The 16725-nt window shown below is 37.9% G+C and overlaps 1 protein-coding gene and 1 long non-coding RNA gene across 3 annotated transcripts; one reads left to right on the forward strand and one right to left on the reverse strand.

Moving 5' to 3' along the window:
- Positions 1-7296: 7296 nt before the first annotated feature.
- Positions 7297-10865, forward strand: LOC126689169 (protein CHUP1, chloroplastic). 2 transcript variants are annotated; one of them, XM_050384242.1, is made up of 5 exons: positions 7297-8101; positions 8198-8514; positions 8602-8713; positions 10378-10509; positions 10586-10865. In XM_050384242.1, exons 1-5 carry the CDS (start codon positions 7475-7477, stop codon positions 10625-10627), a joined length of 1230 nt encoding a protein of 409 aa, XP_050240199.1. In that variant the 5' UTR covers positions 7297-7474; the 3' UTR covers positions 10628-10865. The 2 variants fall into 2 exon arrangements, with proteins under 2 accessions (XP_050240199.1, XP_050240193.1); XM_050384236.1 differs by having other exon boundaries at positions 7311-8101; positions 10579-10865.
- A 903-nt stretch (positions 10866-11768) lies between these two features.
- LOC126689179 (uncharacterized) lies at positions 11769-12341 on the reverse strand. The gene is made up of 2 exons (XR_007644442.1): positions 12169-12341; positions 11769-12066 (listed from the first exon to the last, which is right to left on the reverse strand). It is a non-coding gene; the product is annotated as an uncharacterized LOC126689179 (long non-coding RNA).
- Between the last annotated feature and the right edge of the window lie 4384 nt (positions 12342-16725).

Below are 16725 nucleotides of genomic sequence, written 5' to 3' on the forward strand. Positions count from 1 at the left end.
GTTTGTAGTCTTGCGAATTGTATCATCTTGCAAACTATACCATTTTGTATTTAACCTGTGGCTTGTACTTCTTTTTGCAGCGGTAGGTTGTTAGGTATGGCCTCATAACTCTGGGCACCGATCTAATTCTGAGGGAGTTCCCTCGAGTGAGGGCCCACCTTGCTAGGTTGACTTCAGATGAGATAAGTTTGTTCATGCTTCTTCATGCATTTCCCTTAGGATGCTTTTCTTCTAACCTTGTATCATTATAGGTTAACTGGACTCCATGGGTTGGCTAGCCCATTCCTGCTTCTCGAGACTTAGAGCCTGCCACTCTCATTGCTTCAGAGATTACCCGTCCCTTTAAAGGAGCGGGCTTAAGGGCATTATACCTGGTGAAAAGGGTGCAGTGCCAGTTGGTGGGTAGGGATGACCCACAGATTCCAATGGACCCTCCTGAGTTCATGCTTGCCCCACACTCCATGACCAATGCTAAGTACGACTCATGGGGGAGCAATGTTCCTAATGCCAAGCGGCTTCTTTAGGGGTTGGACTATGAGGAGTTCAACTTCACCCGTCTTATGCCTTCCCTTACTACTTAGGTATATGTTCGATCTCTTCTTCTTTTCTTCTTTACCTTGTTTATTGTGACTTTTAATGGTGGAAATCTGTAACAAGAGGAGCTTGCTGCCAGTGAGCTCATTGACCCTCCACATCTCCCTTGGACGGTCTATGCTTATGGCCCTAATGGCTTTGCTCGGGAGCATGCCGTGTCCCATAATCCTAATGTCATAGGTTATCATTTTCCTCCCAACAATTAGGCGGTGAGTTCTTCATTCCCTTTGTTCTTTCTCTTTTTTCCATTTCTCTCTTTCTGGTTCGGTCACTAACCCTTCTCTCTTTGAATTGCAGTCCACTATCCAAGAGCACGAGGAGTTGGTATGGCTAGCTAGGAATCTCAAGCTAGAGGTAACCAACTATTTAAGGAACTCGTACGGTCTTGGAAGGGTAGCCTATCCAGGTAGTGGTGGTGATGATGATGATGATGGAGGTGATGAGGAGGATTCGGAGGCGACTCCTAACTATCAGTCAAGGAAGAGACGACACCATTGATTACCTGTAGTCAAGACATATAGGCATACAACACACAGCTTTCTTTTTTGCTTTTATTTTATTTTATTTTATTTTTTATTTTTTTGTTATTTCCCTTTAGCAAACATTTGGATTTAGTTTGAGACAAAGGATTGTACTTAAGAACATCTTTTTACACTTATGCCTTTAATTGGGACTAGCACTTAATTTACAAAGATATATGACTAATTGTATGTTTCTATACAACTTTGCTTCTTAGATGCTTGAATCTTGTGCTTGGAATATGTCTTGGATGATCCCTTAGGTCATAGGAACCCTAGGAATGCTTTGAAGTAAAAATTATGCTCAAAACAAGGGAGAATGAGTTTCTACCAAGTGCCATGCATACATGAGGATGGGCCTGCATACGCAGCTTTGACTTTGCGTACGTAGGGTTGACCTTGCATATGTGGGCCGCGAAACAGAGGAAACCCTAATCGCCTTACTTGAGTATAAAAGTAGCTATTTGAGTCTCAAAACCCTCACCAACGTATTTTCAACCCAGAAAGCCCCTTTTTTGAGGTCCCCTAATGGCAGAAAACTCTCCACTTGATGTCTCGGCTTGGATTAGGAGGCTTGGTCCCTATTTCAAGGATTCCATCGCCCCCTATGGTTTTTCTTGTGTCTTTCCATACCATTAGGGTGGATGAGCCTCTTCTTCGTGCTGCTGCCAACTATTGGGTTCCTTCTCGACATGTGTCAACACACCTCCTCAAGACTTTTATAAATAAAGGCCCTCCTTAGTCTTATGGAACAAATTCAAGCACATTCATAAGTCTCGAAACTCTACTAAAATCAAGCTCTAAAACCTCTCAAGAACTTCAACTTTCGAATATGAAGAACGTTCGAAACAAAATCATTCAAGTCATCCTTCTAGAAGTTCACTGGTATCAAGCTCAAAAGACTTCATAAACACTAAAAGACTACAAATTAGTAAAGCTCTATGAACCCAAGCCTCTAAAGCCCCAAAAAATTTCCACTACAAATATTCAAAAGAGATAGAACATTTGAAGAACATTCATCCAAATCATTCTTCCAAGTCTCAAAGTTCTACTGGAATCAAGCTTTCAAAGCCTCCAGAAACTTCAAAGACTTTGATCTTTTGAAACTTCATTGGATTTAAGCTCTGAAGTTTTGAAGAACTTTCACCACAAAATTTTGAAGATCAATAACATTCGAAGAACACGAAGAACACAAAGAACCTGAAGAACAAAAATTCTCTAACAAGCACACAACTAAAGATTCATCGCAACTTCATTCCAAACACCTTTCAATCCACTTTCCAATGCAAGTGGAGGACAAATTGTGTTCAAGTCAAGATTACATCAATGCAATACTTAAATTGAAGGCTTTTCCAAACAGATTGAATCAAAAGGTTATTCTATTCGTATTAGACTCTTAATATAAAGAATTATACTACAAATTTGTCAATACAAAAATACATTTGTGAAACTATTTTGATTGTTTGATTTCTAAACGTGAGATTTTGTGTTTCCAGTGCTACCAACTTCTCCTAGGCTATGGAATCTTTTTTCCTACTCTTGAAGGCAATTTTGGCCCCTTAGATAAACATTGTTTATCTGTAGGGCTTGTAGGTTTATTTGTTGGGTCTAGGGAAACACTTTCTTCTTTTTTTCATGGACGATTTAACAAGAGATTGGGGCCGCTTGCCCCTTTCAAATCAAGAGGGTAGTGGTTTTTGTCTTCGCAAGGATTTGGGTTCGGATGAGTTCATTGTTGCTGCTAAATTCTTCACTAAGTGAATCTTGAATACTGAGGCGATTGCTAGGACTCTCAAACAATTGTGGAGTTCTAGGAATGGCTTCAAGATTAATGATTTAGTTAATCATATAGTCCTTTTTTATGTTTGATAACAAACTCGAAACTGATCAGGTTTTATCGAGTGAACCTTGGAGTTTTGATAAACGCCCAATGGTTATTCAAAGCTATGATAAGGATATGAATATTTGGGTTTCGGGACTTACTGTGGTGCGGTGAGCACTTCCTTCTTTGCTGAGATTGTGCATTCCGCTGATGCATACTTGTTTGCTGGCCCAATCTTTAACGACTACAGTTCTGTTGGGTATTCCCTTCTCCTTGTTGAGGAGAAGGTAATCATTGTGCATCCTGATCTTATGATAGTCGCTAATGGTCCTAACGAAGGACTTCTTCAGGCACTTGCAAAGAGGCCTGACCGCAACACAACTGCATTCAAAAACAACAGCCGCATCCACATTCCTGATGGACTTCCCCTAAAAACCAGGCTAAGCAACCATTGAGGGTCAATGTTCTCTTTCAGCATATACAGAATATGCTCTCAAGTGACACTGCTGTGATTGTTTAAACAAGAGACTCCTGGTTTAATTGCCAGAAACTCAAATTACCAGAAAGATGTGGGTAAGCAACAAAGTCAAAACTCTAGCATAGTATATTATATTTGTATTAGTTAAATTATAGCTACACGATCAGAAGATGAAATAAATGTTGGTGTTGCAGGTATGAATTCCAGATGCAGTATTGCTCAATCGGTTGGTCAGTTGGTGCAACCCTTGGCTATGCTCAATCAGTACCAAATAAGTGCGTCATTGCTTGCATTGGCGATGGGAGTTTCCAGGTTAGCATGGTTCCAATATGCTTCTTAAGTAGGAATATAAAAAGGACAAGCAATGTTACCTATCTATTATTTTACCGAATCTTAAAGAATTATATTTTAGAAAAAAAAGGCCAATGTACTGGGAAATTCATATGCTTAATAAATTATCTACTATTGTTGTTAACTGGTGGTTCCAAAACCAATATGTTCTGGCCGATAGATGACAGCACAAGATGTCTAAACAATGTTACAATGTGGGCAAAAGAGCATCATCTTCCTAATAAACAATGGTGGATACACCATGGAAGTTAAAATCCATGATGGGCCATACAATGTGATCAAGAACTGGAACTACACTAGGACTGGGTTGGTGGATGCACTCCACAATGGTCAAGGATAGTGCTGGACAACAAAGTTCAGCATGTGTTTTAAATAATGCTCATAAGTTTGGCTTAGTTAATGTTTGAATGGTCACATGGGAAGTCATCTGACATTGAGTCGTTGTGAAGAGGAGCTTATTGAAGCAATTGAAACAGCTAATGGGGAGAAGAAGGACTGCCTCTGCTTCATAGAAGTGATTTTTCATACCAGTAAAGAGTTGCTTGAATGGGGTCCAGGGTCTCTGCAGCCAATAGCCGCCCACCAATTCCTCAGTGAGAGAACTATGTTTCAGCTGATTTAAGTCTTTTTCTTTTTTTTTTTTTTTCTTTTTTTTCTTTTTTGAGAAACTGCTGATTTAAGTCTTGAAGTTAGAATACGTGCATATTAGGTATTTTAACATTTTGTCACAAACAAGTCTTTTAGACTTTAGTACAAGTTTTCATTTTACGGGTAGTTGAGGATAGATAATATATGCTGAAATGTTATTGAATGAATGAGATAGTGTATGGTTATTTCTCTATTTTGAGCATATTCAATGTGAGAACCGTTTGCATAATTTGTGTGGCTTTTTTAATTGGAATTGAGAACACCTTTTTTTTTTTTTTTGGAGAATCTAATCAGAATTGAGAACCTAATTACAATTAAGTCTTACATTAGAGACTGTCCTGAGATTTTACCAAGGTATACTGTTTGATGTATATTCTGTGTTCTTGCCTCAAGTTCTGTTATCTTGCTGAGGGGCCAAGTAGTTTCGGGCCCGTACTCCTTAGTTAGCCCAGTTTCTTACACTTTTTAATGAATCCAAGCTTTGCACTAAGCCCTGTTATATCAGGTCCATGACTTTAGACGGGTTTTGTAAAACTTCTGTGATTTTTAACTTCCCAGAGTTACGAGACTGAACCAAAAAAAATATTTCCTTAGCTGCAAGCAAGGAGGCTTTTGTGATGGAGGTGCAGGTAAGGGGTGGTGGAATCCTAAAATATATGCTGTGTTGGAGTCCATCTTACTTGGATTCTCCTAACACACAATTGAGCACCCAGATTTTATGGGATTCATAGGTCTCTTCCAATGGAATAGTACTTAAACAGAGATTTATATGTATGCATGATCACTATTCAAGGGATTAACATGCTTGGTTGGAGAAATGTTTCATAGGTTTCAACCTAAGGATTCAATGAAGCATGCATGCTGGGTGTTTCTCACAATTGGAAGTGAGCATGTTCAAAACATCACATGATCGAGACTGGCACAGGTAGGCATGATTGTCTGTGGAAGCATTTCTTAGATTCTAACTTTTTTCAGTTTCTTAGTATTTCCAATTTTAACTCCCAGATTCTTTTTAAACTATATTGGCTTAGATGTGACTATGCCAAGGTTTGCACTTTCATGCTATGAGGCAATATGTATGCAGGTTTAGGGATAGCGGGCTTTTAGACTAGTAAAAGCAGTGCAATCAATAATGAACTAGGCAAGCTTACGCTTGGGGAGTTGGAGGCAACGACCTCAATAAATATCACAGCCTTGAATTGTCGAAACTTTATTAGAAGAAGTACGACCTCATGAACAGCATTTTTCTCTGATTAAATCTTGACAGACGATTTCCCTATGTCTTGGGGCATAGATGGCACATACATGAAATTCCTACCACAAAATTTTCTCTCTATCTTGCCAAAGTAATGATGCAATATTCTGTGATATATATATATATATATATATGTAAAACCCTAAGATAATCTGGTCCCAACACTACATTTATATTTGCACCTACCATGCTAATAAGATTTTTGAGCCTTCAACAAGTTGTTAGTCACTTAGCAAAAAACAGGCTGTTAGTCAATCACCCTACAAGGTTCCCTTACCAATAGGCAACAGGGAGGTCATATTAAGAGCTACATGACCTCTAGAGTCTAGAAAGTAAAGGCCAAATTCTAAACCTGTACCAGCTACTGCTCAATTTTTAAGGCACTTTTTCTTTACATCTTTGAATATTGTCCTTTTTAAGGTTCCAAAGATAGATCTAGTGCTTTTAGAGTCTAGACCCTAGTAATTGCACCTCAAATTTAGATGTTTAACTAACACGAGTTGAGGGCCATTGAGCAACCTCTCATTTTAAGTGATTTTAATCTTCTTCACTACAATTATAGTGCTGCTGAATTATCTTTCAGATTCAACTACCTCAGAAAGCAAAATTTCGCCATCAAATTACTTCCTATTATCTCCCTTAAATAAACAGCCTCCTCATCATAATTTGTTATGTAATGCCACCAATACATTAAATTTGTAATGTATAATGTATCAGATAATAGTTATGTTTATATTTAAGGCCTTCTGACTCAATAATGATCCCTTAGTAAAAACCTCTGCACAGTTGCAAATGGGAAAAAAGGAGATTAAAAAAGAAATATGGGGTGGGGGTTGAGAACAAATACCAAGTAAATATCAGGAGGATCTCATTCTGGTAGGCTGTACTCATCCAAGCTTTTTCTTTATAACTTTTTCACTGTCAGCACCCTTCAATATAATTCGTTTCTCACCGCCCTTTTCTTTTCTTTTCTTTTTTTCCCATTGCTTCACTTCACAAGCAAAGAATAGCAAATGCCACTTAAGTCCATAGAGAACACTGTGCATCAGTTCACATAAGATCGCCTTAAAATAAACGTCATAAATAAAACCGGGTTTGACCTAATGATTTCAACATTCCAGTCCAGGATTGACACTTGGACCATGAGGATTTGAAAGTTTCATACATGGGAGGTTGGAATTTTGCAATCAGTCATATATTTCATTTGTTATTCGGGCCATGTTTCAAAGACTACGTGTAAAATATTAAAAAAGTAAGGGTCTATGATCCGGTCAAACATAAACCATAGTAGGCTTATGGTTTTGTACCTTATGACATGATTTTAATAGCTAACAAAACCCGTATTAATGAAAAATAGATCCAAGCAAAAGGAGTGTTATGGTAAATTCCACTTAAGAAAATTAATGTTGTACCTAACTTGATTTCCTCAAGAATTAATCACATGCAAGCCACCCAAAGTAATCTTTTCACCTAAACTGCAAATTGAAAGAAGTGCAACTGTGCAAGAAAAAAAAAATTTCCCCATTTAACACACCAAAAATTGCAAATGTCCAAAGCATCCTTGTGTGTGTAGACTAATGTACATCACTATATTGTTTAGTGTTTACCGCCCAAAGCCAAAACGCCATTTCTAGAATATCTAGGGGCATTTTCTTTAATATCACTCCTGAGTCCTGAGGCTTAGGTAAACATGACAACCTTGCTTAAAAAGCAAGATCATAAATAAAAGAGGAAAGAAGCAACAATTGGGTGTGACTCCTAGTCCTATGTCTGTGTCATCCTTCCAGTGAAAGACTAGCAGAGACAGAATGCCACAAGAGGACGATGAATCAGAGATCAAGCTTCTCAAGAAAGAACTTGAAGTGTCTCGGGCCACGATTGAACCATTGGAGAAAGAGAACCAGGAGTTAAAACAGGAAGTAAGCCGTCTAAAAGCACAAATAAGTTCCCTTAGAGCACACAATAATGAGAGGAAGACCATGCTATGGAAGAAGTTACAGAATTCCTTGGACAGCAACTATACAGATGCATCTCAACACAAACCATCAATTTTCATGAGTGTATCAGAACAACGTCCAGGAGTACCAGAAAAGACGAGTGCCGGAACAGATATCCCAGAAGCAATAGCAGAGAAGAAAACAATAAAGGTACCAAACCCACCACCAAGGCCTCATTCAATCACTCCTTCCTTGCCTAAGGAAGTAGTGAAAGGAAACACAGCACCACCAACACCGCCACCACCGCCACTGCCATCAAAATTGCTAGCTGGGTCAAGAGCAGTGCGGCGAGTGCCAGAGGTTATGGAGTTATACCGTTCACTAACTAGGAGAGATGCCAACAAGGACAACAGAACCAATCCTGCAGGAACTCCAGTAGTTGCGTTTACTAAGAACATGATTGGAGAAATAGAAAATCGCTCATCATATCTTTCAGCTGTAAGTATGGTAGCACTAGCCAGCCTATTCTTCATATTTATTAGTTTATCTGAAAACTATTCTGACACTAAATATGCAATGCAAATTCATGGACAGATAAAATCAGATGTGGAAAGTCGCGAAGAATTCATCAAGTTCTTGGTTAAAGAGGTAGAGTCTGCAGCTCATAGAGATATATCTGAGGTAGAGTCATTCGTGAAATGGCTAGATGAGGAATTATCATCACTGGTTGATGAAAGGGCAGTACTTAGGCATTTCCCACAGTGGCCAGAACGTAAAGCAGATGCACTAAGGGAGGCTGCTTTCACCTACCGAGATCTAAGGAGCCTTGAATCTGAAGTTTCACATTTTGAGGACAACCCAAAAGAGCCTTTGGCCCAGGCTCTAAGAAGAATTCAAGCATTGCAAGACAGGCGAGCATGTATAAACTATTATATATACCAACTTAGTAGTTTCATTCCACACATAGATTAATTACATGATCATATTTCAAACTACAGGTTGGAACAAAGCATCGACAATATAGAAAGGATGAGGGAAAGCACAAGCAAGAGGTACAGGGATCTCCTAATCCCTTGGGAATGGATGCTGGACACAGGCCTAATTGGTCAGGTAGGCAGCACATAGCTGATCTTTTTTTACCCCAAACCTTTTGAGGTTCAATTGATAAGAATGCCTTACCAGTAAGAAAATGATTGATAATAACTGGTATTGCAAATTAAACTAGTAGATATTTATCAATCAGGGTTTCTTTTCTTTTCTTTTCTTCTTCTTCTTCTTCTTCTTCTTTTTCTTTTTTTTTTTTTTTTTTTTTGGGGTTCCTGTAATTTTTAAGGTACAAACCAAATTGTCCTTCCATTTGACAAATAGGAAAGTGCAGTAGTCCCTGCCAACATTTATCAGTCAATAAACCTCATAAAAAATAACCTCGACAATAGAAAATGAGGACAATCGAAATTGTCTAATCTATTGCAGTAACTAGCGGTCAAGCACATGACTAATAATCGGAAAAAATTCCCCTGGACAAATGATTAGTGTCAAAGGATGCTGGGACTTCATAGCTAGCTGACAAAGCTAGAATGACTTGATGGCCAGCATCGACCCTTTGATACAAACTGATACAAGGCAGCCATGTAGACATCTATATCTTCATCCTAATAACCTACACGAAAGTTTCCAAGTCGGCCAATCATTTTATATAGGCTTTTCAATTTTTTAATGGGTGCCAATCATTTTCTATAGCTTGCAATTAACAGCAGGTGTCATTAAAGAGGAATTTAACGGTGCCATTGCATTGGGGAGTAACAAAAAACTGAAGCTCACACCAATTAGGAAAAGGAATTAGAGGATGCCTACTCTTTCCTTGAGTGCATTCAACCTCGGATCCCTAGGGGTGGTGGGAGTGACACTTCTCATTGGTGTCTCAAAGGGAATGGCAAGTTTGATACCAGGTCCTATTATAATACCATTAGGGGTGCAGCTATATCCATTTTTCCGTGGAAGGGTGTTTGGAAAGCTAAAATCCCTAAGAGGGTGGTTTTTTTTGTGTAGACAGCGGTTCATGGGCAGATCCTTACATTGGATAATCTTATGTTTAGGGGTCACATTTTGGTGAATTGGTGTTGTATGTGTCATCAGAATGAGGAAACTGTGGATCATCTTCTCCTCCATTGTCCTATAGCTCACTCTTTGTGGGTTTATATGTTTCAGATCTTTGGGACACAATGGGTCATGCCAGGCTCTGTTGTGGAAAGCTTGGTGTATTGTTAGAGTTTTTGGCTGGAAAAATTTAATTCAGACATTTGGAATATGGTTCTGACTGTTTGATGTGGATTGTTTGGACGGAAAGAAATCGGCGCTCTTTTGAAAATACCGAGAAATCCTTGGTTCAGTTACAAGCGCTATGCCAAAAGACTTTATTTGATTGGTCTAGGTGTTGGGGCTTCTCGGATTGTTCCACTATCTTGGAGTTTATTTCGTCTCTTAGTATTGCTCATTAAGTTTATTTTTTATGTTTGTTGCTGTTTGTTTGTTTGTAGCATTTCTTTGTGTTCACCATCATGAACACCTTGTACTTGCTTTCTTCTATTTTTCAGTTTGATTAATAAAATTCTTATTACTTATCAAAAAAAAAAGGAAAGTTGATTATCATAAAAACACTCCCCCTAAACCAACGCACCTCAACAATAACGGAAACCTTTTATGTATTTTTGGGGAAACCAGGTCTCCAATTAAGCAAAGGCAAATAACTGTAAATCCAACTTCATTCTTAGCAGATGAAATTAAGTTCACTAAAGCTGGCCAAGGAATACATGAAAAGGATAGCTAAAGAACTGCAGTCTGATGAATGCTCAAATGATGACAATCTTATGCTTCAAGGAGTTCGATTTGCATATCGAGCACACCAGGTAAAATGGACTCCTAACTTTTAATGCTAATCATTAATCTGTAGTCTTACTAAACTTCAAAACCTTCAGTTTGCAGGCGGTTTTGATGCAGAGACCATACAAGTATTTCAAAAGCTAAAGAAAGTCGGCTTGGGTAGTGACAAATGATTACACGCATGGCTAAACACCCCAGAGATGTTAGAAGAATGTGGAAATTATCTAGCTGTATACTATCAATCTACCAGTGTGAGGTTAAGTACCATACAAGTTAAATTAGCTATTTAATATTGGAAATATTTGGTATATATCAATTTAGACAAGGATAAGTTCCAATATGATAAATCTGAGTTCTAGTATTCTAAGACACGTTCAAAGTTTATTATTCAAAGCTGTAGCAGGGCAAACCCTTGTAAGGCTTGATGAAGCTAGTCCTTCCTAAAGTCTAATGCACATATTACAGCTGCACAGACCTTACCACCCATATTAAGATGTGATCTATTTACTAATGACTCAAACAAAACAACTACCCCATTCCTTCCTTCGCTACCAAGGAATAAACTAACTGGAAATCATTTACAAATGCATGAATGCACACGCAACATGTCCTAAATGATTTAGATAAAACCACCAGGCAAGCTCAATTGCATTTCATATTTTCAAATATATATCAAATTAAATTCTCTTTTGCATTTCATATTTTCATATATATATATCCAGTCAAATTCTCTTTTGGTAACAATATATTGGAATGGAAACCTTGGTACAAAAATGCTTTGTACACACAGAATCATTAGTCTTAAGGACAAATCATGAAAATTTATGCTAGCCCATGTAGCTCACTCAGCTACCAAGAATTCAAAACTGGTTACCAATTACTGAAATCTATATTTAAACTACTGTATAAATGTTTACATGGAAAAGAAAAAACCGAACTATCCAAAAATTCTAGAAATACATTTATGAATTGGTTCATCCGGCTCAGAAACAATTTTCAGGTTTGCCAAACAACCCTTTAGAACACCCTAAGAGCCCAGTGCAATGTGAGGTTGTTTTGTCAATTAGATTTATTATAAACACATTCAAATCCAAATCTATAAGATCAGATTCCCCTACAAACATAATAGAAATGGGCTTTGCATTCTAATTCCCATTCCATCTTATTATGGCCATAGAATCAAAACCTGTTATTTGCAACAATAACACAATCGCATTCACATAAACAATACTATCAAACTCAAAAAAAAAAAAAAAAAAAAAATCAGTTCCATCGACATGGTAGATTCATAAAACCCATCTCATAATGCAAATATCAAAATCTTTAACAGAGTCACTAACAAACAAAAGTTGTTAAGGTGTCCACAAAACGTTGCCAAAAGTTTCACAAATAACCCTAAAACGAAAGCTAAATTATAAAGCTTCAAAAACCAAAGGAACAGCCAGAAACGCCGATGAAGAGGTTGATCGAGGCAGTTGCTTGTGCATAGCGATGGTGATAGTGCTACACTCTCGCTTCTACTTGGATCTCTGTCTCATCTTTCGGCGCTTCCTCTTCAACCTCCTCATACGCTTCTTCTTCCACTGTTAAACAAATCAAAATGCAATTAACATTTGAATCAAGCGAAGGGAAAATGTTTCATCACAAAGCAGGAGAAGTATAACATGGCACTGATTTTTGTTTACCTTGGCTCTCATGGCGACGGAGTGAGAAAAAAGCCCTAGCCTTGCTTCTTCGTTTAGCTCTGCGCAGCCGCGAAAAATGAAGACTCTGGAACAAGCGGAATTAGGGCTTTGGAAATGGCTTTAGTGATATTTATATGCAAACCCTACTTTTATCTGGGCCGGGGTTGCTTTTGGATAGGGCCCACAGAAAAACGGGCTTTCAATTTCATGGGCTTTAGTTTAAGTACAATTATAGATTTTGTCGCTTTCGATTTACCAAAAACGACAGTCGTTTCCATTTTCATTTTGTCAAGTTTATATTTTGATTTAAATTGGGGTTCGAGTCTTTTTTTTTCTTTTTTCTTTTTTTTTTTTTTTAATTTTGTAGGAGGACAAAAAGACTGGCCCATGCTAAGCCCAAGCTGAGCACACCCGAAGTTAAGGGCAGCCCAAGCCTGGTCAATTCTGATTAGGTGAATGTCGAGCTGCAATACATTAGGGGTGCAACCCCGGCAGAAATGCCTACACAAAAGTCTATTTTCACTGAGAAAGCAAAGTAGTGTCTTAGGGAAGTTCGTTAACTGAACATAAGATTCAGTGTTAGGCACAAGTTACTAATAAATCATTTTGATGGCAGGATCGTGGGCCTCACTCCTGGTACACGATTAGACACATTGGAACAGTGAACTAGACGCAGAAAGCCACTCGGATCCTAGGAGTGGAGGGACCCACACATGTGCGGAATATTCTATCATCATGATGGGTCCACTAAGAGGAAAGTATAAAAAGTAGAAGAGGATCAAGGTAAAGGGGTTGGAACAAAAGCTAGAAGAGAGAAAATATGAGAGAAGATAGAGAAATAGCATTTGGGGAAGGTGACCAAACTTGGTCATAAAAGGGGGGTTCTTGGTGGTAAGCTATCCTCCTCAGATAGGTACGCTTGGAGCAAATGAACATTATAACACCATCATCAAACCATCAATTATAAGCCCATCTATTTCTGGGATCTCTCATTGTGAGCTATACTCAAATAGTTAGTTGGGGAATCAAGCCCAACAAGCCTACGGATCACTAGGAGGAACCCCACAAATTTATAATTCATTTTTTAGGGAGGGGAATTTGAACTATGTACATTTTTATTAAGAAGTGTCAATTAAGCAAAAAAAAAAAAAAAAAAACTCCACAAAGTAATGGCATCTTTTGTGATATCTCAATTATATGACTCCAACCCACCTTTTCATTCTTTACTATTTACTTATCTTCAAAAAAATAAGGATTGTGATGATACATTGTGAATAGCTTGAGAAAGAAATATGGTCAAAATTGTATATTGCCTTAGGGTACGTTTGGTACATTGAATGTAGATTACATTAGGAATAGTAATCTTTATTACTGGGAATAGAAGGCATTGTAATGGAATAACTATTATTATTCATAAGTTTGGTTGTTACATATGGAAAACTTGTAAAGATGATGTATAAGGAAACTTTATATTTTTGGAAATATATTAATTTTAAAACCTATTATATATACTAAGGAATAGCTATTACATCCATTTTAAAGAGGAATAACTATTCTTCAATTTAAAGAATAGTCATTCCAATGTAATAACTAATCTATGTAATAAAAATGCAACCAAATGACCGAATTGTTATTACACATGAATAACTATTCCATTACAGGAGCTATTACAGCATACCAAACATACCCTTAGTCCTTAGGTTCTAGTATTTGTTTCAGCTTTTTATATATAAACTTATTTTGCTTATTTGTGTATAATCAAGTGCAATTAATATCCACACACACACACACGTGTGTGTGTGTGTGCGCACGCGTGTGAGCTTGTTTTCTTCTTCATTCCCTCTCTAGCCTCCTTTGGCCCCTGGACAAGGCCCTCGAACGATTGCCTCCAGGGCTTATTGATCCCTCTGCATGTGGCTCCTCCATCCTGACAACAATATACTAACTTTGGGTTTTCAGCTAAGTTAGTGATTCCCACAGACGGTGCCAATTGTGCGAGCTTGTTTCCCCAAGGTAACTCGTTAGCCCTAAGGACATGCCCTCAATTTATTTATATAATGTGGGTAATAGGATTCCTACAATGGGAAGCCCCCTATGGCCAATCTAGCAGCCCAAATGATTGAGTTTTTGGTCTAGCTCGTATCCTTCTACCCCTTTTTGTATTCCCCCTAAGGAGTCCCTAAGTTACTGGTGAGCTTCTCATCTTTTGTTGTTCCTCCCAATTCTCTCTTATGTATGTCTCTCACCTTCTGTCCCCCCCCCCCTTTCTTTCTCACTCCTTCGGCCCCTATTTATAGACTTCCCTTAATGGGGTAGTCTTGATGGTGGGGAGGATTTTCAAGTGGGTGGGGCCCTTCCGGAATAGATTCTTGACCAGATGGGACCCACTTTTCAAGACAAATGTGACTATTTCAAAACTTGCACCTGCTGCCGATTGGTTCTTGGCAGAAGATTTCCCCCCAGGCATTACCATGCCGAACAGTTACATCCCCGATATGTAACTAGCTTTTGGACTAGAGTGGCATACAACCTGTTATTGGGCTTGGGGTTCTCGATTTACTGAAATTGATGGGCTGGGCCTCTATGTCACGCTCGTGCAATGGGCTAGGCCTAAATACCATGCCCGTACGATATATATATATATATATATATGAATGAGAAAGAGAAGATTTGCTATTAGTATTATATAGAAAGCAAGAGTTTGAAACAAAGACTAAAATGATAAAGCAAGTAGAAGACAAATAACAAAGACTTTATTACTTGGGAAGGCATTCAAAAAACTTGAAGGTTGGACTCTATATTGAGTTCTGCCTTTCTTCTTCAACATACAAGCCTTTTATAGGCTATAGATTTCAAATTACATTACAATCTATTTTACAAACAATAAAATAAAATAATAAATATGTGTAAATTTTGAAATAATCAAATAACTAATCCATTAGAATAAAAAAAAAAACTCATGTAAGATGTGGAAACGACCCGTCATCTTCTTATGGGTGGGGTTCCTCCTCTTCCTAAGATGGTCCCACCCATTCCGTAGGCTTCTACTAAACTTCAATATATTTTTTCCTAAATTTCAAATTCTAATAGTTTTGAGCATGACTAAAATTATTTATGGTTATGTGAACAAAATCTTCCATGTTAATAACTCACAACTTGAATGCTTTTAATTAAAAATTTACATCTTGAGAGAGAGAGAGAGAGATTTTAAGGAACATCAAAAAGATTGAAAAATGCTCAATAATTTTCCGCAATAATTTGATTTAAAGTTCACTAATAATATGTGTAGGGACACGATTGTTCACGACCCAAGAATGATATTGGGCTCGCATGTAAAAAGGCCCGAACAATATAATTTGTAGAGTGTGGGCTTGAAAGGCTGGACCTTGGTCACTAGACAGCGGTCTAGTCGTGATTTTTATGGAAGCTCATATGAGGGTGGACTTGGCGTGACTGATAAAACCTTTCCTCAATGCAACTTATGGGGTTTTTGTCCTCGGACCCCATCCGAGGAGCTTAGTGTTCTTCTCATTCTCCCTTTTCTAGGACTTCATCCCTCCCAGGGATCCCCTTCCACCTTGGTTCTTCTTCCCTTTTATACTAGTAGTTACTTCCCTTGCAATGTCCACGTGTAAGTTCTGCCTTCTGGGATAGAGACTTGTCCTATCAGCCCATACCTAAAGTGGTTGGGAGTAGACGTAAAAGTTGAATAGCATGGTGGAGAGCATGGGCCTGTCAGACGCAGAGTTCTTTATTACAGTATTGGCAGCTTTTTCACTTGTCTTGTCCTTACATTAAACTCGTCCTTTTTCTTTAGGTGTCTTGTGAGATGCTGAGCGTGAGATCGTCCTTGGTAATAGGTCTTCTCTGCCTGGGTCTTGGGCCCTTAATGTAAAGTGGGCCGGGACCTCAAATTCCCCGGCCCCACAATATGGAATTTGTAAATAAATTTGTAGCTCTAACATTTTCCCTTCTTTTAAAGGCCACAAAAATATTTATACATCTAAAATTTAGAAACAAAGTATACAAGCCCAAAACAATTAGCCCAACAAAAAAAATTGCCGATAACAAAGCTAAAAAAAATTAAGCTCAGTTAACCAATTTTACTCATAAAAAACATAAAAAAATAAAAAAATAAAAACCTTAGCGACTAAGTAGTAATAGAGCCAAGAGGTTGGAACAGCCACACGCAAACAATAGCAAAAGTGCCCCCACTCCAAATCCTGATTTCGTGCTAGGGCATTATATACAATTCTTTGTACAAAAATAGCAATGTAGCAAAAACAACACAACCATATCAAAATCAGAGTTGTGCCTAAAGCTTTAACACAACTCCCACTAAGTCAAGCCAAGCTTTTTTTTTTTTTTTTTTTTGAGAATCAGTCTAGCCAAGCTAAAAACTAAATACATTCGTAATAGAGCATTCACAACAAAGTTCTCAAAAAATATAGCTTTTAGCAACTCAAAAACCTATTTTATCTATTTTAACAACTCATTTTACAATACAACTAACATTAAAGGTACTATTTTAACATACAACATATTAAAATAATATAA

Source organism: Quercus robur, chromosome 1 (genome assembly GCF_932294415.1).
Source record: "Quercus robur chromosome 1, dhQueRobu3.1, whole genome shotgun sequence".
NCBI lineage: Eukaryota > Viridiplantae > Streptophyta > Magnoliopsida > Fagales > Fagaceae > Quercus > Quercus robur.